The 27,475-nt window shown below is 41.6% G+C and overlaps 2 protein-coding genes across 2 annotated transcripts in view; one reads left to right on the top strand and one right to left on the bottom strand.

Annotated features, from left to right (window-relative positions):
• Positions 1-27,475, top strand: part of NIP7 (nucleolar pre-rRNA processing protein NIP7) — a 70,871-nt gene that overhangs the window by 8,562 nt on the left and 34,834 nt on the right. The window lies entirely within an intron of this gene.
• TERF2 (telomeric repeat binding factor 2) lies at positions 229-24,951 on the bottom strand. The gene is made up of 10 exons (XM_079800543.1): positions 24,573-24,951; positions 24,371-24,466; positions 23,579-23,709; positions 13,178-13,264; positions 11,954-12,100; positions 10,602-10,708; positions 8,446-8,838; positions 5,021-5,106; positions 2,563-2,606; positions 229-1,948 (listed from the first exon to the last, which is right to left on the bottom strand). The coding sequence occupies exons 1-10, from the start codon at positions 24,934-24,936 to the stop codon at positions 1,790-1,792; spliced, it is 1,614 nt and encodes a 537-aa protein (XP_079656669.1). The 5' UTR covers positions 24,937-24,951; the 3' UTR covers positions 229-1,789.

Below are 27,475 nucleotides of genomic sequence, written 5' to 3'. Positions count from 1 at the left end.
CAGTTCTGGAGGAGAGCGAATGTCACAGCACTCTTCTTGCTAAGGTGGAGGTGGGAAGAGACTGGGATCATTTCTCAGCACACTGTGGCACAGGCACCCCACCCAAGTTCCCCACTGCCACAGTTTTTACACTACTCATGTTGTGAGCAGTGACTTAGACTCAGTGAAACAGTCAAGAGTACATGGTAAGTTTTCTAGAAGCCAAAGTCTGTTTTTTGTTTGTACACACTTCATTAACATTATAACAACACTGAAGCGATGTTAAAAAATGTTCATGGACCTGTACATTTTTCACATTTGAGAAATGCTGATTAGGATATTTTGCTTCCCTAAATCATTGCAGTGTCACTGTTTTACCCAGAGCACGCCATCTTACTGAGGTGAGTTGAGGGGAGAAAAGATTCTGGAATCCAAATCCAGTTTAGAGGGAGACCACACGGGCTGCCACCAGATCAAGAGGAGGTGGCTGTATTGAGAGAAGATCAAGTTCTCACTGTCGTTTCATTTGGGGTTCATTGACAGAAAAAACAGTAGTACCAAACCCCCCAACACACAGTTAACAGGTAATAAAGTTGTACAAAGCTTCCAACTTGTAACTCCAGGATGAATTTGAAACTTTAGCGCTAATTTCTTTACATCTTTCACTCCAAAGAGAAAAAGGGTTCCAGGTGGCTTCCAAGGACGACAATATCCAGTAGAGTTTGACATCGCTTTTTAACAGTCAATGTGGTTCAGCAGAACTTGTTTAACATTTTGCCACCTCCATGTGTTCATACATGTTGAGCTGCAATTAAACAGCCACTTATATTTGATAGAAGCAAGACTTTAATGAAGAAGGCTACAAGTTATGGACAATAATTAGTTTTCAAATTTTAAAAAATGATTACAGAAAACACTTTACTGAATTTTCTTTTTGCTAAAAAGACAGTCTTTAAGGATGTCCAAGAGAGAGAGCAAGCACAACACAGTACAAAAGGAGAAGGAAATGTTGAATTCCAGTGCAAGACACTAACATAGCACAATTAGGGAATCAGGTGGAAGCAACCATTTTCACAAAGAATGGGGTTAGGCTTTTATATTCGATCAGGATTGGGCTTTTTAAGCTTTGAAAGTCCAGCATAAGGAAGAGAATTGGGAAGAGAGAATGGGGCAAGGGGCTAAGCGTATCTACAATCACCAAAAAAACACACTGGGGTTCAACCACATAAGTAGAGGTTAAACCTGCCTATGTAGCCCAGCAAATATTAGGAGCAAATGCCAAGACTAGGTCTAGGTGTTGATGTCACAACAGGCTAAACAGTTTTTAAAGGGACCCTGATTCCACCAGGACTGGTCTCTCATCAGCGTGGGCTCTGACAAAGTTCCTTTGCATTTGCACCAAAAGGCCAAGGCTTTACCTGGAACAAGTTCATTCCAAATAATGCTCACGTTGCTGGTTTTAACAGGTCATGGAGTCAAAAGTGCTCCTAACAGACTCCACCATTTCCTAGGAGAAGGTCCTACTGATTACCAGGGATTGAAATTCAAGCAAACCACTGAAGAAAGAAAATACTAATGATATTCTGGCACTGTACAAGCTGTCTGCCTGTCGTCTCTGCCAAGGACATGGGGTATACTTGGCTTGCAGCTCCATGATCTCCAACAGCGATGAAGTGGAACTGGGACCTCCCCCACGTCAGAGGAGGATGCCCAAAATTTTCATCCCAGCCCAACTTCTGAAAGAAAGCAGACTATTGGGGCTATTATTAGGAACCATGCTCCTGTGAATTCTGTGGAAATGAAATCTGTTTCAGTTCATGCCAAGTCTTTTCATGGTCCGCCAGCGATCTTTAATCATCACAGCTGTTCGATTAACAAATGGGTAATTTTTAGAAATTGCAGCCCAGTTTCCTTCCCCAAATTTTTGCACTCCAGCCTTGATCCACTCGCTCTCTTCTACAGTCCACTTCTGCAAAAGAAAACAAAAAGATTTATCATAACCTGGCTCTCCACTTATTTACATTTCCATATAGTAAAGAGGTAAACTCAAGAAACCTAGGAGAATATGAACCCCAAAAAAAGTTTTATATTTTTAAAACCCGATACAGATAATAAATTAACACTGGATTTGGATATTTAAAATGTTCAATGTCCTGCCATTTCATCTTCAATTAATAATCACTTGTGTAGTCAAGCTTCAAACATATGTTGTTCATGGTCAGGAACATGTGTCAGGTTGCTGTCCAACAAGATTTTTCTTTCAGAGAATAACTCTAGTAAGCCCTCACTTAAGGCAACTTTAAGTGAGAGGACATATAACAAAACCAACTTTATCCTAGGCTAATTAATTAATAGAAACAAGACCTAAGTTTCTATAGCATCTAATCAACATTATAACAAAACATCGATCGAAAGGACGTTACTTGAGGATCTGCTGTATTTAACTTCGTTTGGATCATCAGAAAAACGCAAAGGATTTTTTGCCAGGTGCGTGGGTAGTCTATCTGTGAGGTGTGGGTACTTATTTTACCTCTGTTCTACCCACACAACCAGAAAAGATTAAAAAAGAGAATTTTAAATTACCTGCTTTTTTGTTATACTGGTTGTACTCTCTTCATCTGGTGCAGCTGGAAAACATTAAAAGTAGACTCATTTCAGAGTTCAGCTTTCTCTGCACAAACACCAGAAAAAGACATAGAATGTCTCTAATGGGAAAGCTTGATTCAAATTTCACAAACTGAGAAAAGAAAGGATGCCACTAAAGGAGAATTTGGTTTTGTCCTTTGTTTGCAAGATACCAATCATTTCAGCCCATGAAAATCTGTACACAGCAAATACTTTACAAAAAGGCATTAATAAATGTTGGTTTATGATGGATTTGGTGCTCTTTAATAAAACTAACATTTTCTAAAATTACTGTCTGTGGTATTTAAAACCCTAATATATATATATTTATCTTATACATACATGATTTCTGCTTTATAACCCCTTGCTAACCACTGTTTTGAAATAACTTACTGTTTCATGTCAGATTTTTAAAATCCCTGATCATTTTATATAAGAAAAATTAGGTTCAATTCCTTAAACAAAAGGACAGGGTAATGCCTAGCTGGTTTGGCTCAGTGGATAGAGCATCCGTCTGTAGACTGAAGGGTCCCAGTTCCATTCCAGTCAAAGACACGTACCTCAGTTGCAGGCTTGATCCCTGACCCTGGTTTCAGGCATGTGCAGGAGGCAATCAATCAATGTCTCTCTCACATCAAGATGTTTCTCTCTCTGTGTCTCTCCCCCTCCCTTCTACTGTTGCTTAAAAAAAAAGAATCCTATATAATAAAAGCCTAATATGCAAATTGTCCGTTCAACTGCTTGCTTTGACGTGCGCTGACCACCAGGGGGTGGCGCGGTGCTGGCAGTGGGTAGCAGTGGAGGCGCTGCCAGCCCCAGTGGGCCCCAACAAGAGCGGGACCGTGGCAGGATGGTGGAGCAGGTGAGTGGGCGGCACCAGGCCAAGGCAGGGCAAGCAGGGCCCGATCACCCCATAGACGGTGACCAGGGGGCAGGGTGGAGCCGCCACCAGCTCCCAGGCGCTGAGGGAGCCAGATGGGGGCCCGACGATTCAGGCAGAGGGGATGCCCGGGGCCCGGGGGCTGCCCAGGGCCCAGAGGTCAGCTGGGACCTGCCCTTCCACAGCAGATACTCATGCTTTGATCCGCACCCATGCGGCCTAGAGACCACACCCATGCACGAATTTCGTACACCGGGCCTCTAGTCTATAGGCTAAATGGCTGACTGGCCGGTAGGTGTGATGCGCACTGACCACCAAGGGGCAGACACTCAACACAGGAGCTGCTAAGCAACAGCAACTTTGCAGAGTGCCCTCTTGCACTCTGGGACCCCTCAGGGGATGTCAGACTGCTGGTTTTGGCCCGATTCCTGCAGGCCAGGCCAAGGGACCCCACCTGCCGGAGGGACCCCGCTCACTCCGCAGATGCCCTTCGAGCCCCAGCGCTCCCCCAGGTGTGGCCAGCTGGGGAGGGACTGCGGGAAGTTGGCTCCAGGGCATGTCCAGCCTGTCTCGCCCAATCCTGCCCCGCCAGCCACTTTCTAATTAATTTCAATGTGCACTAATCAGTGCACCGGGCCTCTAGTACAAGTATAAAAGACATGCCATTTCAAGGAAATGCGAGCTAGTTAAAAAGCTGCATGACAAGGCAAAGTTGCATAAACATGAAACTTGCTAGATGTCTCAGCAGGTGCCACTGTCCAAGCAGTGTTCCTAAACAATGGAGGAAGGTGGCTCAGAGCAGATTATTTTTAAATTATGAAGTATTTCATACTATAGTGGAAGCATATTTCTAAAGTTGACACACATCTGTACTGTACTGGAAGTGGGTGTTTCCTATAACTTTTATATCCTGTTGTTCTTAACTATTTAATGCCACGGTTAATGATTTTGTTACTTCCCCCATTTTCCCTGTGATCTTGATCTTGCCAACTATGTTTTTGCTACTGAAGCTACTTTTAAAAGACAAAACCTAGGAAGTGGCAATGGATTGGTTGGTGGTGCGTTATAAAAGTGCTTAGAATCTCCAAAATTCAGGTTTAGCTCTTAGATATTTCCATTAGATATGAAATATGTGATGGGAGAGATTCTAATGCAAATGTTAGTAAGTTCAATAATAATTATGGAAAAGCAAAGTTTCTCATCTTAGAAAACATGGAGAAACTGGTAAGAGATTTTGTATTTAAACAAAAATGCAGGGAATGACCACTTCTACCTTTTCTAATTAAAAGACTTTAGGAAGAACATCAGTTACAATTAAAGATAGGATTTATTAAAACAAAACCAGGAATTTTCATTAAATACAAAGTTCTGCTTTGACAGTCTTCATTGTTTAATGGGAAAGGACATATAACTGACTCCTGAACTGAAATTTTTCTAGTTGGGAGACAAGCAGTTTCTGAAACATTGATGTGATAGTAACATGCATCTTACACTTGAAAGTGTCAAGGAGAAACCAAGGAGAATCTCCTAGCTTACCCTGAACATCAAACAGTTCGTCCTCTTCTACCCAAGTCTCTTTTTCTTCAACCCCATTAGAACTGTTCCACTTGCCTTTGGGTAATCTGTGGAGAGATCAATGAGACAAGGTGTAAAACATTCATCCTGGGTCATCCATATTCTGTCCCTGGCTCACTTGCAGTCCTGTTTCTCCTCGTTCTGCTGCGACCACATTCAAAATTCACCTCCATACAACTCCTAAACCCTAACTGGCCTGGTATCTCCAGGTCATCATCAGGCTGTAGGACCACTCCTCAAACTCAGCACTGAGTACATCCCCACCACCCTCAAAATACGTATTTTTAAGGCCCTCTGGTTATTTTGCAAATGAATAATGAAAGCAGCTTGCTTAATAAGTGCATAGGTTTGAAAAAAAAATTCCTTGAGTTCCATGAGTTTTCTGTGAAATGACCTAATTGACTACTTTCCTTTGTTTTTTCATTGGATCCTATCTCCCAAAATGTAATTTCTGAGAATAACGAATTTGAGACAAAGTAATGGATGTTTTTCCTTCTCAGGAGATTAGCTGTTAATTACTATTTATAAATAAAAGTCAGATAGCTTAAGTTTTCTATCTACTTATCCTAGTGCTGGGATAAAATTGATTTTCAGCCGAAACCGGTTTGGCTCAGTGGATAGAGCGTCGGCCTGCGGACTCAAGGGTCCCAGGTTCGATTCCGGTCAAGGGCATGTACCTTGGTTGCGGGCACATCCCAGGTAGGGGGTGTGCAGGAGGCAGCTGATTGATGTTTCTCTCTCATCGATGTTTCTAACTCTCTATCTATCTCTCTTCCTCTCTGTAAAAAAAATCAATAAAATATATATATATAAAAATAAAATAATTGATTTTCACCTCTGGGTCTGTCATTTTCACCTAAGTAGGTGTTCACTCTTTACAGATAGTCTTTGCAGTTCAGTGGTAACCCCCTGCACCTACTCTCCACTTGGCATTTATTACGTGTACAAATGGTTTGGGACTTGTTAATTTCTCGTGTTGTGGAAGGGGCTGAGATCTGGATTTTCATCTTATTAGTGGCAGTGCGCTCCTGGGAAAGTCAGGATAGCCTGTGGCTCCTGGTTTCTGAACAACCCTTGAACTAAGAATGGATTTTTATATTTTCAAAGCATTGTAAGGAAACAAAACAAAAAATACATAACGGACACACGCGTGTCCACAAAACCTAAAATGTTAACCTTTAGCTAGCCTTATATAGAAGTTTTGCATGTGATCCCTTAAATTGCAAAAACCAATACTTATTTTATTTGGTGAACAAACACCTAGTAAGCACTTGTTCATGCCAAGTGCCATGGGGGATATAAAAACCTAGTTAGTCATGGCCCTGCCCTCCAGGTGATAAACCTTAATCCTGCCTTCCTCTCTTCCACTGGCCCGTCTCCCCTAGGTCCTGACTGCTCGCCTGACAGCAGTGTCTAGCCACTCTCCTTTCCCTCAGTACCTCTTCCGAACCCTCACTGGTATCTCATCAAACCTTCAGATTAGTGGGGTTAGAATTATTTGGACATAGTTAGAAAAGCAGATTACAGGGCATTTCCCGGCCCCTTCTAATTCAGTAGTAAGGGGCCTGGGAATATGTATTTTTTAAACATTCCATAGGTAATTGTGATATGAAGCCCAATTGAGAACCTCCACCCAATAGAATACAATAGGAATTCAAGTTCTGGCTCATTTACCTATCCAGACTTTTCTACTTTATTCCTCCCTGTGCATTGTATTCCCCTGCAATAGACTACATGACATTTTTTGGAACATACCCGGTATTCTCATGCCTTTATGCAAGGGATTCCTGCAGCCTAGAACCCCCAGGTCATCTTTCAAGGCCAGCTCAACATTTGCTCCTCTGCAAGGTTTGCTCCACCAACCCTGCTGAGCAGGCTCATCTCTTCTTCCGTGAAGCTCCCCAGGCCCCTCACACACACTTCCTTTAGAGCTGGGGTCACGGGGTGCCTTTTTTGTAAAGGGCCAAATAGGATCTTCAGCTTTGCAGGCCTTACTGTCGCAACTACTCAAATCAATGTAGCATCAAAAGTAGCTACAGACAACTCAGCCAGACAATACATAAATGATAGATGTGGCTGTGTTCTAATAATCCTTTACAAAAACAGACAGCAGGTAGATTGGGCTCAGGGACTGTAATGTGCTGACCTCTGCTTTAGAGTGTCAATCATACTTCATATCATAGCCTTGGCACATGAGAGAGATGGTTATGTCTGAACTTTCACAAATCCTCCCATTAATAAAACTATTGTGGTCAGGTACTCTTTCCAGTTTTCTCATCTGTTCATGGGGCAATACCTACACCTCACGAGATCACTATAAGGAGTCAAGGAGATCACGTCTAGAATGAAAGTGTGTTGAGCTGCATCTACTTGCCCAGCCATGACTCACTCACTTCCAAATGCTGGTATTGGTGCATATAGTGCAGCTTAGTGCCCGAGGATGACTCACCTATCAGATGCCACAGCCCCGCAGGACACCTAGCCTTGGGAGACCATCGAGGTCACTTACAGCAGGGGAGGTTCATGGAGGAAGCAGAATTTTTAAGAGGCAGCCTGCTGTGTGTGGTGTACAGGCCCTGGGCCTGTGTGTCCAGACTGACCTGGATTAATGACTTAAGGCCAGTTAGTAACTTTTCTGAACCTTCCACATTTATAAAATGGGGCTAATAATTGGTAACTGAGGATTGTAGAGATTCAGTAATATAATACATGAATGTACTTGGCCCACAAAAAGTGCTTCTCTCCCCTTTAAAGGACGGATGGGATTCTGACAAGCAATGATGGAGGGATGATAGTCCAATCATGAGGAATGACAGGGAGCAAGAATACAGTAACAGAAACAAAACAGCGTGTTCCAGAGAGAGCAAGCAGACCAGTGTGCCTGGAGGAAGGATCCACAAGAGGACACAAAGGGTAGCAAAACTTGAGAAGAGAGGTCAGGGGTGATGATGGGCGAGCAAAATGAAAGCATTCTAACCACTGCTCCACAGAACCTAGCACAATGTGAGAGAGGTTAGTAAATATTTACTGAAGTTGCCAAGTCTCAAAAGCTCATAGAAGGTGTAAAACTGTAAATACTCATAAATCTCTAGTTAGTAGTCAAGGTACTCAGAAGTCTGCTAAAAATGGAAGCAGCAATGAGTAGGAAGCTCCGACCCTTCCATCCTCGTGCCCTCGTGCAATGCCTGGAAGCCCACGTGTGGGGCTTCAGAACTGGCACGGATGGCTATGTTGTCTCTCCCCACTCCCGAGTCACATTCTAGCAGTCTGAGCAAGCCTTGGTGGTAGACAGCTTAGATGCAAGTTACTTCATTCACAGAAGCAATACCAGGCCCAACCAGGCCCACCAACCAGCCCCCAAACTCCTACAAAGAAGGTCTTCATACTTGGGATTCTTCTCCCTGGGATGGTGTTGGTTGAGAATGGCAGGCGTGGATGGTGACGCTGGAATGATTTCCTGAGAGGAGTTGAGGCTTGGGCTCAGCTCAGTACTCTGAGTATCCTTCTCCAAAACCAATCTGCTTATTGTCAAATGCTTGTTCTTGGGCTGCAGTTCAGAGCCACTCTCTCCCTCAGCAGGAGCTGAACCTTCGTTTTCATCCTTTCTCGGTCTCTTGTTTTTGAGGGCTGGCGATGATAAGGATGCTTTATTAGGAAGTACCAGATCTTTCTGGTCCAGTTTTGAGAAGATCGCCTCAGAATCTTGTGAGCCACACAGAGTCTTGAAAGCTGCTTTCAGAGTCGTAATTCCAAAGGTGGTTGGAGTATTCTGTAGCTGCCTACAAATAAGGCAACATACTAAGATCAGTTTCACCACTGTTTGTTTTTTAAAATCTTACCTATGGGTATTTTTTCTTCATTGATTTCTAGAGAGAGTGGAAAGGAGGAAGGAGGGGAGTGATGAGAGAGAAACATCGATAGGAGGACTCATCGATTGGCTACCTTCTGCACATACTCCTACCACTGGCAACCGAGGTATGTGCCCTTGACCAGGAACTAAACCTGAGACCCTTCAGTCCACACGCTCTAACCATAGAGCCAAACTGGCCAGGGCAGTTTCACCACTGTTGATGCTCTTATTAGCAGAGGACTCCTCAAATTGAGGTTAAAAAATAAAAAACAGGGAAAGAGAGAGAGAGGTTGCTTGATATAACCCTACTTTACAAAAGCTTCTATTTAGGTTGAACTATGGATTTTAAACTCCAAATCAGAGAACCTTAAAGGAACTAGGGCCAAGGATACTACAGAGACCTCTGTAGCTTGTATGTGATCGAACCTGTTAGTCTGTATGCACTACAGCAGTGTTTTCCATTATGTAAGAACTTTACACAGTGTCTGACAAATATAAGTCCATCTGGACAACCTACTGATAATCCAGCAATTTCACCTTGAAGTCTATAAACTCTCCTTCCAGCTGTCCTAGTGCAATCCTCATGTGACAAAAGTGAAAGACTGGTCTCCATTCTGCCCATTTTCTCCTACAATACACTTGTGAATGAGATCTTGAGAAATCTCAGAGTAAGAAGCGTGCCACAGAATCTTAGAACAACAAGAAACTGCCTTTTCTAAATGAAGTTCATCTGTCGTTTGGAATAGCTAGTGTGCTTTAAGTAAAAACTGTTAGCAGAGGGAAAAGTGGCAGCCAGTAGGCCAAACCCAGCTGACAGGTGTCTTTGCCTAACCTATGCAAGTGTTTTTTAAAAACTGGATAACTACCAACCTTCAAAAATTGAGAAAGCTAGCCCTGACCAGTTTGGCTCAGTGGATAGAGTGTCGGCCTGCGGACTGTGGACTGAAGAGTCCCACATTCGATTCTGGTCAAGGGCATATACCTTGGTTGCGGGCAAATCCCCAGTAGGAGGTGTGCAGAAGGCAGCTCATCGATGTTTCTCTTACATTGATGTTTCTAATTATCTATCCCTCTTCCTTCCTCTCTGTTAAAAATCAATAAAATATATTTAAAAGTATTTTTTTTGAGAAAGCTAAAAAAAAAAAAATTGTATGTATCACACAAAAGTGTGAACTGAAACTTGGGCATCCTTGGACAGTCACACAGCAATAATCACACAAGGCTGAAAAGCATGCCCTCCTGGTTTACTCTCCAAGCCCTCAATTACCCTAGACCCACTTCATTCCTTTACATTTCCCACCAGGCCCCCAAAGGCATCTAAATTTGTGACCCCCTGCTTTCACAACTGGTCTTGGGAATCTGATTCACAGTCTGAACACTCTATTTAAACAGATCAGATATCAACAAGGAAGTGCTGAGTAAATATGGGTGAGGCAAAGAGAAACAGGAGGACAGAACCTTTGAGGGATAGCCAGTCAGGAATTTCTGTCAGGGATCTGACATCCAGTCTCCAGTACTCTCATTTTCCCAGATGTGCTCTGAAACTCCACAGTGTCTTGTATGAGCAACCCAGTAACAAGTCAGGAGGTCAAATCACCAGGACAAACTAACTGATCTTGCTTTGTGGAGGAGACTGTGTTTTCAACAGCTCACCCAGTATTTTACCCAGTTTCACAAAAGGGCATCTCTCACCTCGGAGGTTCTCTGGGTGGCTTTTCCACAGGCTCTGGTGCTGGCTGTTTATCTTCCTTCACTGTACTTGAAGCAGAAGACTCAGATTTCAAAGCCTTTTTGGCCATCTGGGAAAGGAAGGATGTCATCAGAGAGAGGAAGCCACAGAATTTCATTAATTCTCTGCTTCTTTAACCATGACCAGTGCAATATGCAAACATGTTCACCTATAAATCCAGTCTAGGCATAAACTAGAGGACATAAAAAGCAAGAGAACTTACAAGACTTCCTTCTTTTCTTTTTCAAAAAAATGGCTCATAGTTTCTATGCTGAAGGAGAACTCAATTTTAGTGCTACCCATCTTGACATTGAAAAAATTCTCTAATTATGTGATTTTACTTCACATTCCTCTTCTTAGGAATCTGATTCACAAGTCTAAACACTCTATTAAGTGTTCCTAGTATCCTGACACTTGCTCCTGGATTATTCCAAATGATCTGCTTTACAAATAATTTGAGATTTGCCAAATCTCAAATTTGCCAAATGACAAGTGATGTCTTAAAAGCTGAGAGTTCTGTCCTCACACAGAAAGTGGCAGGTCTTTTCCAGTTACCTGGAACACAAAGGAAAGGATCCTAGGCCAGGCTCAAGTATCCTGACACTTGCTCCTGGATTATTCTAAACAATCTGCTTTATAAATAATTTGAGATCTGCCAAATGACTACTAAGATCATTGACACTATCCTAATATAGGTCTTGTATACCTATGAGCCATATTTTCAACATTCTCAAAATCCTAGTTTAAGAAAAACCCTTTCTCTGTTTTCCCTTACCATCGTCCACTTTCTAGGAGAGACTGGGCTCTAATTCTTCTACAAACTGTGTTGAGCCTCACTGTTTCCCTTCTTTATGCTTATCTCTTTGATCCAATTAAAGAATGTCTTCATTTGGCCTCTTTTGCCTAATACTTCTAATCACACCTTTTCTCCAATTATGCCTTCTTCCTGTTAACAACCCCATCATACCACATCTAATAAACCCCTCTTCCTCCCAATTTAACTCAGACTTCATCTGCTCTGGGAACCACCATCAATTGTAAGATGAATTTTCTCCTGTATCAACCACACAGATTAATCACATGTAGAGGAGGTAAAAATGGGAGGTAAGGGAGACCAGCTTTGTTTCATTTGCCTCTGTCAGGATCTCTGCTTCTGTATATTTAAGGCATTTAATTAATTAAGGTAGATAGTGGATATAATTCAGTCTTTTCCACACATTTATTTTTTCACTTCTAACAAGAGTTGTCCTTTTCTAATTGCCTACACATCCTCAAGGCCATATCATGGTTATGGGAAGAGAAGGCCACGGCCCACCGTGAGGAGGTAGGGTTCTGCATCATCCAGGTGACTCTCCAGGAAGCGCAGCATCTTCTGCTGGAAGGTCTCATAGGAAAAGTTCTGGATAACAGGGTGGGCCAAGTTCTTTTCACGGATGATGTTCAGGAGGTCATTTCTCAGTTTCTATACAAAGGACCAGTATTGGCAACATGAAAAGGAGAACACTAGTACAAATTCAATGATGAGTTGAGACAACACTGTCAGAAATTTCACAACATTCTCAATGAAAATCACTGGTACCCACATAGGAAGGGGAGCCCACCACAAAGGATGTGTCAATAAATGATGGATCAGCCACAGTGCGTTACTATGCAGCTATAAAATAATGATGAAGAACTTAGGATCTAAAGTGCCTTTATACATTTACTTATAGATTTTTAAACTTAAAAAAAGAAACCCAAAATACAAAAAGGATAAAGAAGTTCTTTATCTGCTAATATAGCATGATCCTCTAAGATAGAGTATGTGAAAGAAGCAATTTACAAAAATACTCAAATTAGTGTGTAGAATATGCTCACATGTGTATATTGGAAGGACAGGAAGAATGGATATGTGTGTATACAGATATCCATATGCAGACACATGCACTTATTTGCTTGCATATACACAGAATATCTCTGAAAAGATAAAAGCAGAAAATACTGGTGGCCTCTGAAGAGAGAGGAATGAGATGGCTGAGTCAGAGATAAGAGTGTTTCACCAAGCTCTTTGGTTGTACTTCTTGAATTTTGTATTATGTATATGTTACCTTTTCAAAAATTAAAATTTAAAGGAAAAATAAAGGCGGGGGGGCGGGGGGGCAAGAAGAGGGTATCAACAAAGCTTTCGGCACCAGAAAATAGAGGAGTTACGTCCTTACAAAAGCTTCTCAGGTCTACAGAATCAGCATTTAGGCAGCATTAGGTCAAGTTAGAAGTGATACAAAACTTGATAGTGTGATACCTGGTGCTGATCACTTAAAGTTCTGCCACAAATCAGACATAAATGGGCAAGTAAATGACTTATAGAAATTTGTGTAATAAAAAATAAAATTTAAAAAGCCAATCTAACAGTAAAATGTCCTGGATATAAAAGACAACATGCTAAAGGTGCTGAATATTTACATAGCATTCCTAACAAAGAACTCTTTCCCTGTTTTCCCACAAAAAAACAACAACAATGAAATGGATTTAAGTCTTAGGAGCAAAATATTATATTTACCTGAGTTGTGGGGTCCTTGGACATATGTTTTTTCAAAATTTTTGAAGCCTTTTCAAATTCTTTATTTTTAATACAAATAATTACAGCCTACAAAAGGGGGGAAAAACCTTTTTTTAACTGTTGTTATAAGTATGAGAATATTAAATGTCACAAAGCTTGACTAAAAAGTCACATACCCAAGAATTTTTTCACATTCTTTCAAATTCCTGTACTTAAAAACTAATGATTGTTCAAGCGTTATGAACAACTCTAAGCTCTTTTTCAGTGTATAGGGTATAGATTTTCAGCATTACATTCAATTTTTTAAAAAGATGCCTATTACAGCAAAATCTGATCCCCTAGATTACAGACCATTTACTCAATTTGAATAGGGCCTCATAAGGAAAGGCAAAAGGGACTCGAGTCATTCCAGGTCCCAAGAACAATTGGTTTTGTTCTTTTTAGATGCAAAAGCTTTGATGTAAAGGAGGGAGAGAGGGTAGGATACATTATTCCAGTTAAAATGTGCAGGAATTACTGGGACAGACAAAACCCAGCTCCTCCACAGCAGCCACAAAAGAGTTTCAGTTAGAATGAGGTCTCAACAACCAGAGAAAATGAAGAGCCCTTTAGTAAAAAACACAAGAAAACCCAAGAAACTATAGTAGAGGGAAATGAACCGTAAATTGAAAATTAAAAATGATATTTTAAAAATGTGGGTTTTTCTTTTTTAATTAGAAAGGCCAGGGGAAAACTGGGAGCACATGGAATTATCTAACAGGATAACGATCCTGTCTCAAGAGAGGTATCAGACATACCTCACATACAAAAGGAAGGAAAATTAGTTCGTAGGTAGGTATTTTCAATCTTCACAGGGAAGAATTTAAGAAGAAACAGACAAGAGTAGGAGGAATAGCAAGAAAATCCATTAAGTACTAATCTCTGGTCATTCTGTCAACATGCTGAGCACAGCCCTACAGGGCAAACTAGTCAAATGCTCCTGAATGCATAAACCTAAATTCTTGCTGCCCAGGGAAGGTACAAAGTCTTTCCATTTTAATTAGATGACCACATTCACTTTTACATAAATTTTTTGCAGAAAAATGACACTAAAACCATACTTTCTTGAATACAAAGATTTTACTTTTCGTAAGTCAGTTAGGTGCTATTGTTTTTAAATTTTATTTGCCTTGCATATAGTAAATTAACTTTTGGTGGACTGTTGAGTTTTAACACTAGTATTGACTCTTATAAGGATACAAAAACCTCCCTTGTGCTGCCTCTCTGTAGTCACTTCGTCCCACATCCCTAATCTTTTCACTGGACTCCTCAAAAATGTTATAAATGTATTTATACAGTACTTAGCGCTTATTTTTTAAAGGACATAGCCTTTAGACTAGCTTACTTCCCTCAGTATGATGCCTTTGCAATCCATCTATGTTGTTGTATTACAAATAATTCCTTCTTTTTTATTGCTTAACAGTATATCCCAGTGTATGGATCTACTAGTTTTGTTTATCCATTCACCTTTTGAGGGACATTTGAGTTGTCTGCAATTTTTGGTGATTATGAATAGAGATGCTAAAACATTCATGTACAGGTCTTGGTATGAACTTAACTTCATTTCTCTACAGTAAATACCCAGAAGTGGAATTGCTGGGTCATATGGAAAATGTATAATTTCATAAGTAGCCAAACTGTTTTCCTTAGTGATACCATTTTGCATTCTCATCGGCAATGTAGGAGAGTTCCAGTTGCTCCACATCTTCACTAGCACTTCTTAAGTTTACTTTTTAAAGTTTAGCCACTCTAATAGGTATGTCTGGTATTCATTGTGGCTTTACTTTGTTATCTCCCTATTGACTGATGTTGAGCATCTTTTCATGTACTCACTTGCCGTACGTATATTCTCTTTGGTGGTCTTTTGTCCATTACTAAAATAGAGTTGTTTTTTCTTTTGAGAGTTCTTTATATATATTTTTCCTTTTTATTGAACTGGGGTAATACTGGTTAACAAAATTATACAGTATAGGTTTAAGGTGCACAATTCTAGAGTTCTTTATATACTTTGGAGACAAGTCCTTTGTCAGATATAAAATTTGCAAATATTTTTTCCCAGTCTATAGCTTGTCTTCTTTCTCAACAGCATTTTTCTCAGAATACAAGTTTTAAATTTTAATGAAGTTCAGTTTGTCAGTTTTTCCTCTTTTAGTATCATATCTAGGACATGAAAATTTTCTCTCATGTTTTCTTCTGAAAGTTTTATAGCTTTACACTTTACATTTAGATTATGATCCATTTTGGAATGAATTTTTGTATAAGCTAAGTTTTAGGTCAAGGTGCCTTTTTTTTTGCATGTGGACATTTAATTGTTTCAATACTATATGTTGAAGACTATCCCTTTACCATTATATTTCCTTCATATTTTTGTCAAAAAACTAAGTCATATTTGTGAGGGTTTATTTCTGGACTCTCTCTTCTGTTCCACACTAATCTACATGTCTACATGGAGTGTAATTCTTATAATTGGGTAGTGAGTCCTCCAAATTTGTTCTTAAAAAACTGTTGTTTTAGTTCTTCTGCCCTAACATATTATTTTATAATCAGTCTGTATCTCCAGAAAACCCTACTGAGACTGTGATTGGAATTATATTAAATCTATAGGTCAACTGTAGAATGACATCTTAACTATATACTATAAAGTCTTCCAATCCACGAACATGGTATGTCTTTCCGTTTATTACGTCTTGAATTCTTTCATCAGCATTTTGCACGAGTTTTGCTGGACTTATATTTAAGTATTTTTCTTTTGGGAGCTCTGAGTAGTCCCCCCATTATCCATTTTTATATAGAATGGGGCAAAAGTAGGTTTACACACTTGTGAGTATGTGAGTTTATTCTTATTATTAAACTAGAGGCCTGGTGCACGAATTCGTGCACGGGTTGGGTCCCTAGGCCTGGCCAGCAATCAGGACCAACGGGGCCATCTCACCCAGTCCTGATTGGGGCTGGGCTGATCAGGGCCTGCCAGCCAGAAGGAGGAGGTTGGCCGGCTGGCCAGGGGGTGGTAGGGGCTTATGGGAGGCTGGCCGGCCAAGGGGAGGGACCGGCTGGAGGGAGGGACCATGGGAGGTTGGGTGGGGGGGGGGGGGGGGAGGAACTAGGGGAGGTTGGCTGTGGGAGCGCACCAACGCATTGAGAGTCTACCCCCTGGTGGTCAGTGCTCATCATAGCGTCCAGTCGTTCCACCGTTTGGTCAATTTGCATATTAGCCTTTTATTATTATTAAATACTAGAGGCCCAGTGCATGATTGAATCATGCACGTGTAGAGTCCCCTACACGCTTTCGCTTTTTGCAGTGGAGCTGGGTGCCTGTCCGCTGGTGCACCAGGCCTTTCAGAAGCCTCCGGCTCGGCGGAGGCTTCTGAAAGGTCTGGTGCCGGAGCAGACAGGCACCCAGCTCCCCCACTTTTGATGGTTCGCGGCCGCTGAGGGGGGCTGCCGCGGACACCTGGCTACCCTGCCGTTGAGAGGCGCAGCTGGGTGTCCGCGGCAGGCCCCCTCAGTGGCCACAGATCTGGCGGTTGAGAGGCGCAGGGGGCGGGAGTCCTGCCCCCTGCGCCTCTCAACAGCAGGGTAGCCCCCCTCAGTGGCAGCGGATCCGTGCCTCTCAATGGCTGGATAGGCCACCCCGAGTCCCGCCCCCCAGCCTCCCGCCGCCCAATCGGGGGCGTAGCGGAGTGATGGTAATTTACATGTTACTCTATTATTAGATAGGAGGATTGTATTATTTTCCATACAAAAATCGTTTCAGTTACCTGTGGCCAAGTGCACTCCAAAATATTAAATGGAAAATTCCAGAAATAAACAATTCATAAATATTAAATTGCGCCATTGCTCTGGGCAGCATGATGACATCTAGCATGATGAAATCTCAGCCTTCCTGCTCCATCCCACCTGGGACAGGAACCATCCCTTTGTCCAGTGTATCCATGTTGTACACGCTACCTGTCTGTTAAGTCAGGTAGCTGTCTTGGTTATCTAATTGACAGTCACAGTATGGCAATGCTTGTGTTCGAGTAGCCCTTATTTCATTTAAATAATGGCCCCAAAGCACAAAGTAGTAATGATGGTAATTAGGATGTGACAAAGAGATGCCATTAATTTATGTATGTAAAGGGAAAAAACATAGTATACATGAGGTTTAATACTATCCAAGGTTTCTGGCATCTGCTGGGAGTCTTGGAACATATTTCCCACATACAAGGGGGAGATTACTGTATTGCAAATGGCGCTGTTTTGGTAATTTGATTTCAAATTCTTTACTGCTAGTGTATGGAAATATGATTAATTTTTGTGTTGATCTTATATCCTGCTATCTTGCTAAAGTTACTTAGTATAGCTTTCTTTGTATATTCCATGGGATATATTTTTATACAGAATGGGGCAAAAGTAGGTTTACAGTTATGAGTATGGGAGTTTATTTTTATATTATTATTAATTATTGTATTATTTTCCATTCGAACACTGTGAACCTGCTTTTGCCCCACCCTGTATACAGGGTGATGTCTTCTGCAAATAGGGACAATTTTATTCCTTCCTTTCTAGTCTGTTGCCTTTTATTTCTTTTTTTAACTTACTGCACTAGCTAGGTCTTCTAACATGATGTAGAATGGAAGTGGTGAGAATGGATTCCTTGTCTTGTTTTGGATTTTTAAGGACAAAGCATTCCTTCTCTACCATCATTAAGTATGATGTTAGCTATAGTTTTTGTAGATGCCTTTTATCAGATTGTGGTACTTTTTATTCCTAGTTTCTGAGTGTTTTTATCATGAACTAATATTGAGTTTTGTCAAATACATTTTTGGCATCAACTGATAGGATTTTGAAATACTGAATCAGCCTTGCATCTCTGGGCTTTAGTTTCCCCACTGTGCCACACACTAACTGCACCTGTATTCAGGGCTATACCTACAGCAGCAGGATGTACAGTAAAAACAGCAATGGAGCCCAGCCTGTGTGGTTCAGTGGTTAAGCGTCAACCTATGAACCTGGAGGTCTTGGTTCGATTTCTGATCAGGACACATCCCTGGGTTGCAGGCTCAATCCCCAGTAGGGGGTGTGCAGGAAGCAGCTGATCAATGGTTCTCTCTCATCACTGATAGTTCTCTTTCTACCCCTCTCCCTTCTTCTCTGAAATCAATAAAAAATATATATTTTAAAAGCAATGGAATTTGCTCCAAGTTCTAAGGATCATACCTCTACTGTTAAAGAGGAAAGGGGTTCTGCCTTCAGTTTAGGTGCCTGCCCTGCTGCCACTACTACAGTACTGCCTAAGTGCTAGGCACAAGAGAAGGAAAAAACAAAACTGGAATTTCTCCCATCCTCTCTGACCCTTAGATCTCTTTCCTGCTCCTCAGACCAGAGAGAACCTCCCTTGGAGTTCTTTCTGTTCACACCTAGAGTGCACTTCCAGCTTTAAGGAGCCTTCAAGTCCAGGCTGGAAGATATTGGAGAGGGAAAAAAATGATAAACTACTCACCACCAGTTTGGTAGACTTTCAAATGCTGGTGTTTTTTCCCCATCTCTTACTACCATTTATACTTCTAAGTCCTCAGAGAGTTGTTCCACACATTCTGTGCAGGACTTACACTTGGAGCATTAAGGTAAGCGGAAGAGAGCATGCTTAATCTATTCCAGAAGTGGAACGTAGTTCCTGTTATATTTAATTTGTTAAACAAGAAAGGAAATACAAATGCTTTCAAAATCTAAAAGTCTGCCTCCAAAGTTTGTGCTATGAGTTTATCTTTTAAAACTAAGTATTAATTTCCAGTGAAGATTTCTTTTAAAGAGATGAACCATTGCTTTTTCACTTGAGAGTATTCAGAAATAAGTGTAATTTCTTCTCTTATGTGTCTGTTAAGGTTCTTGGGGTATAAGCAATAGCAGTGGTCTCCTCAAACTTAAACAAAAGGGAAATTCTAAGCACAGATTTTCAATAGAGGTGAGACAGACTTAGGTTTGGGGGGAAAGACAGAAAACAAACAGAAGAGAAAACCAAACTCACAGAAGTAAAGAAAGGCTAAAGAAGAAAACTCAGAAAGAATCCAGGCTATTTTGTGAAAGCAGGCATGCTCAAAGCCTTGACAAAGCTTTTTGTTTCAAAAACTAAACTTCTGGGAGAGTTTGTCTGATCCACCAGCCCCTCAGACGGGGTAAAGCACCAAAAGAAAATCAAAGTGCTCTTACAAAGCAAGGTTCAGGAGAAAATGCTGCAACAGCAAAAAGCAGCAAATAAATGCTTCCCCAAAACATGCCATACATGCTATTTGCTGCTGTTTTTGACAGAAACATTAACTGAGGAATGTCTTCTAGTGATGAAGAGAAAACCAATATGTCTCAATATCATTAACTTACAGAAGCAGTTCCCAAACTCTTTGGACTTGGGATTCCTTTATACTCTTAAATGTTAATGAGGATCCCAAAGAGCTTTTATTTATGTGTTATATTTATTAATAATCATCATATTAGAAATATAAAACTGAGGAAATTTAAAGATATTAACTCATTAAAAAACAATAATAAACTCATTACAGGTTAACAAAAGTACACATCTTTATGAAAAATTACTATATTTTCTAAGACAAAAATTTAATGCAAAGGGTGGCGTTGTACATTTTTGCAAATCTCTTTAATATCTGATTTAATAGAAGAAAGATAGATTCTCATTTCTGCTTCTGCATTCATTTTGTTGTTTTGGTTGAAATATATACAAAAAGTAATCTGGCCTCACACAGGTATGAAGTTGGAAAAGGGAGGAATATTTTAATAGCCCTTCAGAAAATTATGGCTGAATTTCTTCTTCAACTCTATACCAAACTTTCGCAAGTGAACTTTTTATAATCTGTTACATAAAAATGTGTTAGTTTATCTTATACTTTAAATGGATCTTTTACCCAGGAATGATTCTATAATAATGCATTGATCATCTGGAAAATATTGGTTCATTAAATTATGTAGATCTTCCAAATATTGACCCATTTACTTTAAATATTTTTAAAGTCACAGTTGTTAATTCCATATCAACCTTATCAGAAAAGTCTTGAAGAACTGGGAAGCTATCAAGCACATTAATACAAGTTTTCCAAAACTCACTTGAAAGCTTGAATTTTGTCATTGTAACAAATACTGTCAATTGTTTTCCTTGAAGTGCCAAGTTCACTTTCTCAAGAAAATGACGGCCAAATACCTAAAGTTTGTCAGTTCCTTCAAGTAAAAATGGTGTTCCATTAAAAAGGCAGCTAGGCCCTGGCCAGTGTTGCTCAATGATTAAAGTGTTGGCCCAACACTGAAGGGTCATAGGTTCAATTCCCGGTCAAGGGCTGGTACCTGGGTTGCAGGTTCACTCCCTGCCCTTGGTCAGGGCGTGTGGGGGAGGCAACCAGTTGATATGTCTCTCTCACATTATAGTTTCCCTCCTGCTTCCTTCTCGCCCTCTCTCTACTTTTTCTCCCCTCCCCCCTGCTTTCCACTCTCTATGAAAAGAAATGGAAAAAATATCCTCAGGCGAGGATTAACAACAAAAAGCAGCCAGGTCAGCCTGCAACTCAATCACTCAAGGGCTTTTCTTGAAGACAACCATCAAGTTTGCAGCAAAAATACTTTAGGCAAAATGCTTATTTTATCACACAAAATAGTGAAAAGATGTTTGCTCAAGAGTCTAGATGAAATAAAATTAATAATGTTTACTCCTTCCTCAAAGACATTCTTAAACTGGCTTTTTTTTAACTGCAAGCATGTGGCAATGAATACAAGGAGTACTAATATAATTTACTGCTACCTTGATCATGCTAAGGCACCAGCAATTTTACCCATCATTGCTTTTGCACCATCAGTGCAAATGTCAATGCACAGAAAAAATTCAACTACTGTTTTTGGCAGTTATGAAAATTGTTTTTGACCTGTTAAAGGGTTCTGAAGACCTGCAAGAAATCCCGACTATACGCTGAGAAGATCTAACTTAAAAAAATAACTCACTTGATTAAAAAAAAAAAAAAAAGACAAGTGACAGAGTATTTAATAACTAGGAGATCAAGATAATTTTGATAGCCAGCCTCTAAGATGGCCCCCAATGATCCATACCTCGTGCAGTCCCATTCTATACACTACTCCAGAGTTGGTCTGATCTGTGTGACCAATAGCATATGCCTGAAGTGATGATACGACGTTACTTCTGAGATTAAGTTATAAAAGGCTGCAGCTTCTGTCTTGGGCTCCTGTTCTCCTGGATCACTTGCTCCAGGGGAAGAAAGCTACCAGGATGTAAGCAGCCCTATGGGAGGCGAAGAGCTGAAGTCTACAACCAATAGCCACGGAGGAAGTGGGTCCTGCTAACAACTGTGTGCGTGAGCATGGAAACAGATCTTTCAACCCTAGTAGTCAGTTTGACCATAATCTCCTGGGAGCCTTCAGCCAGAAATACCCAGGCTAAACAGCTACCCCATTCCTGACTCTTGGAAAATGGGAGAAAATACTTTAATATTTTAGGTTGCTAAGTTTTGGGATAATTTGTTACACAGCAGTAATAGTAATACAATTTAGTATATCGAGATCTTGTACCTGGTAGAAAATGGAAAGGAGAAGGTGTCAACATAAGAAAATGGTTAACTAGATTTTACGAATAGATTTTTCCTTAACGAAGCTCCTAAACAAAAGGATCTATGAACTTAAAATAATATACAGCTGAAAGATGAAAGCTTCTCCCAGAAGACAAATCTATAGTCCTTGTGTTCTGAAGGCGTTGCATTTCTCAATCAGCTAGCTACTTAATAGCAGCTACACCTGGCATCCTCAAACTACGGTCCACAGGCCACATGCGGGTGTTTTTGCCGTTTTGTTTTTTTACTTCAAAATAAGATATGTGCAGTGTGCATAGGAATTTGTTCATAGTTTTTTTTAAACTATAGTCCGGCCCTCCAACGGTCTGAGGGACAGTGAACTGGCCCCGTTTAAAAAGTTTGAGGACCTCTGAGCTACACAAATTACTCTGAACTGGTGCTGTTTCTTTCCATTCAAAAGCTATTCTGAAAGCCAGCATGGATTTCTCTTCCCTTGCTAATATGTCTTTTCTGGCATTTTCCCTCTAACACAAACCTGACTTACCTAAACCAAAATTCTATTCTTGCAACTAGAATTATCTAAGCTTTCTTTGCAAGAGCAAAAGTAGCTCCTTCCAAGGTCCTTAACTGAATAAATATCTGCACCTCACATACACTAGTTGTTTTAACAGGGTACCTGAGCACTCAGCACACCACCAAGGAACAGAGAGTCTTCATTGCTAAGCAAGGCTTTAATCTCAGCCTCCCCATGCCCCCGACCCAATTCCATCCTTTTAGGGGGTACTTTTTTTTTTTTTTACCAGTTTTCTTACTTTCCATCACCAAGGCAATGCTGAGCTGTTGTTCCTCAGTCCCCAACTCTTGAATTTGTTTCCACATCCCTAGCCTTTGTTATTGGAGAACAAAAAACTTTCTGACTGGTTCCCATGGCCATTCTATGTTTTTGGTGTTTGTTTGTTTTTTTTCCAAATATGTTTTTATTGATTTCAGAGAGAGGAAGGGAGAGGGAGAAAGCCATAGAAACATCAACGATGAGAATCATCAATCGGCTGCCTCCTGCACACCCCCTGCTGGGGATCAAGCCTGCATCACCGCCATGTGCCCTGACCTGGAATGGAACTGTGACTTCCTGGGTCAACCACCGAGTCGCACTGGCCAGGCTATGTCTCTGTTTTAAATAGGTTCTACTACTTGAAGCTACCTGAGCCATGACAGAGTCAATAGTCCCATATTCCTGGACACTCCACTAGCTTTTTTTCTTGTCAAGAACACTACCTGTGCAAGCCTTCTACCATGACTGTTTTTCTAATTGGCTGATTATCACAGCACCTCTGAAAGTGTGTCTATTCAAGGGGAATGTTCCCTAGCCTCTCTTTCTGCAATTGCATGAAATAGCTCAGAGTCCCACATTTCCCAAGGCCCCAGCTCTTCTCCTTGTTTTATTATATAGAAGGGTGGCCAAACCAGTTACTACGAGCCCTTCCACAGTTCTCCGAAATGGTATGTAATAATCTCCAGTCTTCAATGCCAACCCATTTCCTATGTACCGTGGCCCCTCCTGCAAGAGCCACAAGGAAGACCGTCAAAATCACAAAAGCTGAGCACCTACCATCAATGGTTCTTTCCAAGTCTGAGCTGAGAAGGAGTTGCCTGAAGAGATAATATCTATGTGTATGTTCATGTTTGAGTGTGCTCACTTGCTCTCTCTCCACCATTTTTCCTCCACCGCACACAAAAAGATATGCATTGTATCCTCAAAGACCTCTGATTTTTGTTCAAAGAAAAAAGAAAAATAGAGCCTTACAGCCTCCTTGACCAGTTTTCTACTGGATTCCACCACTGCCTCTGTCAGTGTAAATTCCGTTTTAATCATCTCCAGCACATTGATAGCTGATTCCAGGGGTGTGAGCTCAGCCTCCATATCAAAGGAACAGTCTAGGACAAAGAGCACAGTTTTCACTTTAAAGCTATTTTCTCCAGAGTAGAAACGTTATGTCCAAAAATACATATATTAATGGACAGGAAACATGCAAATATAGTAAGATTTGCATTTAATTGCTGACTAACTCGCTATAGGCTGGACAAACATGTTAAGGGTCCAAATTCAAGTCAATGAATTTGAAATGGCTTACTTTTCAAGACAGGTAAAAAATTATTTTTTTAGCACATGCATTTGCAGCTCAAATTTCAAGATGCACACATCCTCCTCAGATATTAGCGGCCAGAAACTGTAGACAGTTTTGCTAAACAGCTTTCAAGTTCAATTCAGAAAATAAAAATGTGCTTCTACTCCGAAAAACTCTACTATGGGGAAAAAGATGTGGCCATCTTAACATAACTCACTTCAGACAACAGCAAAGTTGGGGCGAGCAACAAACAGGTGGGAGGAAATAAAAAGAAAAACGCAAACCACAGAAAAGCAGGCAAGAGAATCTCGTCAACTGGAAAAACTAGAGCCCAGAGCATGCTCATTCTAGGAGGAAAACTACCACTGATCCAAACACAGCGCACCTCAATCCCGAATCCTTCAGTCCCGGATGTAAATTTGGTAACAGAGTAACTCTAAACCCGGAGAATAACACAAAAATTGCCATACCTAAATTTTCCCCTTCTTCAATACGCGATAGACACTGCATAACCCGCAGCAGCCGGGACACGGTGTGCTCCTTTCCCAAGGGCCTGACAAGCAAAGCTGGGAAAGAAGACAACGTTGGTTCGGCGATCCCCCTCCCCCGCCCCGACACCCGGCCCCAGAATACCTCCCCCCGCCCAGCCCCTTCCCCGGGCCCGGCCCTCACCCTGCATGATGTCCCGGATCTGCTTGAAGTCCCCGTACCGGCTACTTCGAAAGGCCCGCAGCGCCTCGTAGAAGTAGAACTTGAGCACCCAGCGGTTCACAGCCTCCTCCAGCCGTGCCTCCCCCGCGCCCCCCATCCCCGGATCGTGCCGCCCCCGCCGAGCCCGCCCGCTGCTGCGGGACGCCCGCCGGCTTGCCGCCCGCCCGGTGCCGTCGCTGCTCCCGCCTCCTCCCGCCATCGCGTCCGTTCGCCGCGCAGCCTCCCCGCCCTCCCGACCGGACCGCTTCCTCGACTGTGACGCCGCCGGATCACGCAGAACGTCCGGGCCGGAAGCGGGGCCCCCTGTCCCGGCTCCCGCGGCCATGATACAGACAGCGTTCCGTGCAGCCTGCGGGCTTCTGGGTGGGAAAGGACCGTCGGGCCCCGGCCCCCTCTCGGCTCCCGTAGTTCCGGTACGCCTGCCGCAATGCCTACCGGGTCTTGAAGTCCATACTGCTCAGTTGCGCAAACCAACCCGTGTTTGCAGTCAAGGGTCAATTTTGCTCCGAAATTGCGGAACACTGTATTAGAGATGCGGGTCTTTGTATAAAATATTGAAAAATAAATACGTGAAGCTTATTAAGCACTAATTGTGAGTTGTATCATAACATGGAGGATACTTTATTAAAACAAATTTACGCTAAAAAATAACACAAAGCAAGGGCCTGTGTTAACCCAGTTGATATTAAGAAATAGAATAAAGCCCGGCCAGTGTGCAGTGGTTGAGCGTGGACCCATGAACCAGGAGGACTCATGAACCAGGAGATCACGTTTGGGTTCCCAGTCAGCCCCCATGCCCAGGTTTCAGGCTCCATCCCCAGTAGGGGGCATGAAGAAGGCTGTAGACCAGTGATGGGCAACCTTTTGAGCTTGGTGTGTCAAACTTCGCCAAAAAACTGAGCATAACTCGGGTAGTGTGTCACTTTGAGGAAAAAACATTATTTTGCAAATGTTTCATCCTCAGGAGCAGCAAATGTTTCATCCTCAGGAGCAGCAAATGTTTCATCCTTGGCATGCGGCCGCCTCAGCGGCCGCGTGTCATCAGAAATGGCTACGCGTGTCAGGACACGCGTGTCATAGGTTCGCCATCACTGCTGTAGACCAATGGTTCGCTCTCATTATTGATGTTTCTATACCGCTTCTTTCTCTCCCTTCCTTTCTCTGAAATCAATAAGAACATATTAAAAAAAAAAAAAAAAGAATATGGCCAATACCCCCAAAACTTTTAGACGTATAAGACATAACTTTTAAATTACAAGAATAATACATAATGTCGTAGAACAATTAGAAAACATAAAAGGTTAACATTTAAATCACCCATAACCCCACATGAAAAATATGTTGACATTTAGGTTTATAGCCTTCTAATATCTTGTAATCTATTATGTGTATGTGTATATGAGGGTGTGTGTGTGTGTGTAAAAAGGGTTATGCTATATATTTTATACTAGAGGCCCGGTGCACAACATTTATGCACTGAAGTGGGGTCCCTTAGCCCAGCCTGTGCCTTCTCGCAATCTGGGATCCCTCCCCGGAATAGGCCTAAGCCAGCAGGTGGACATCCCCTGAGGAGTCCTTAGTGCTGCAGCAGGCAGGGGAGGCTCCTGCCACCACAACTGCACTTGCCAGCCTGTGAGCTGGGCTGCTAGCTGAGCAGTGCTGCCCCTGTGGGAGCGCACTGACCACCAGGGGGCAGTTCCTGTGTTGAGTGTCTGCCCCCTGGTGGTCAGTGCGTGTCATAGCGACTGGTCAGTCCACCTTGCAGTCGATTTGCATATTAGGGTTTTTATTATATAGGATAGGATAATCTTCATTTTTCATTTAATATGTAATTGAATATCTTTCCATGCCATTAAATATTTTTTCTACAGTGTCTTTAGCAGCTACATAACATTCCAATATGTAGATGAACCAAAGTTTTCTTTATCTAAATCCCTGTTGTAAGATGTTTAGGTTTTCCAAAATTTTGTAATTCTAGACAATCTCCATATTAGAAACATCCTATAAACTGTTTTATTGCACAAATTCATAATTATTTCCTTAGGATAATTTCCTTAAAGTGGAATTACTGGATCAAAAAATACACAGAACACAAATCAGAACATTTCACTTATTACTCATCAACCTCTTGCTTTTGAACCAGGTGCAGACAACAGGTGCAGGCATCTGAACATGACTTTTACAGCCCGAAGAGGTCGCCTGTTTGCCAAACTCATTGTGGGCTCACACCCACACAACTTCTATCCTTTCCTTTTCACTTGCCACTCAATCTGCCTAGAGCCTTCGTCTTGTCCATTCTAGCCTAATTAAACCCTTCTTGTCCTTCAAGCCTCATTTAAAAGACATTTTATCCTTCCTGGGTTGAATCCCCCTGGTTGCTCCTCCTTAGCATTTCATATTTCACCCTTCTTGTAATACATTCTCCACAGTTTGGTCCTCTGGGGGCAGGCAACCTCTCTGCTTGCTCACCCTATATTCCGGAACCTATTCCAGGGCCTGAATAATTTCTTGAGGTTGAATTGAATTGACTAGGCACTTGAATAAAGCTTTTGATACATGTTGATAAACTGTACTACAAAACACTTTATATTTACTGAAATTGAATTCCATTCCCTATAGCAAACTGAAATAGGGACATTCTTAGGCAGCCTCCCTTATCTTTTCCTTTTTTTAATAGCAAAGGCGGAAACTTATTGAAGAACAAGTACAGATTCCCATGTGGGGAGGGGGAAAGAGTCCCACCGAGTTCCTGTTTCCACGGCTTCTAAAGTCCCTATAGCGTGACATCCCCTCTGGTTGGTCAATATTCTCTTTTGAATTGGTTACTATAGTAACTCGCCTGAGCTCAAAGGTCAAATCTCCTG

The sequence above is a fragment of the Cnephaeus nilssonii genome, assembly GCF_951640355.1.
Source record: "Cnephaeus nilssonii genome assembly, chromosome: 20".
Taxonomy (NCBI): domain Eukaryota; kingdom Metazoa; phylum Chordata; class Mammalia; order Chiroptera; family Vespertilionidae; genus Cnephaeus; species Cnephaeus nilssonii.
This window is presented reverse-complemented; position numbering and strand designations above follow the sequence as displayed.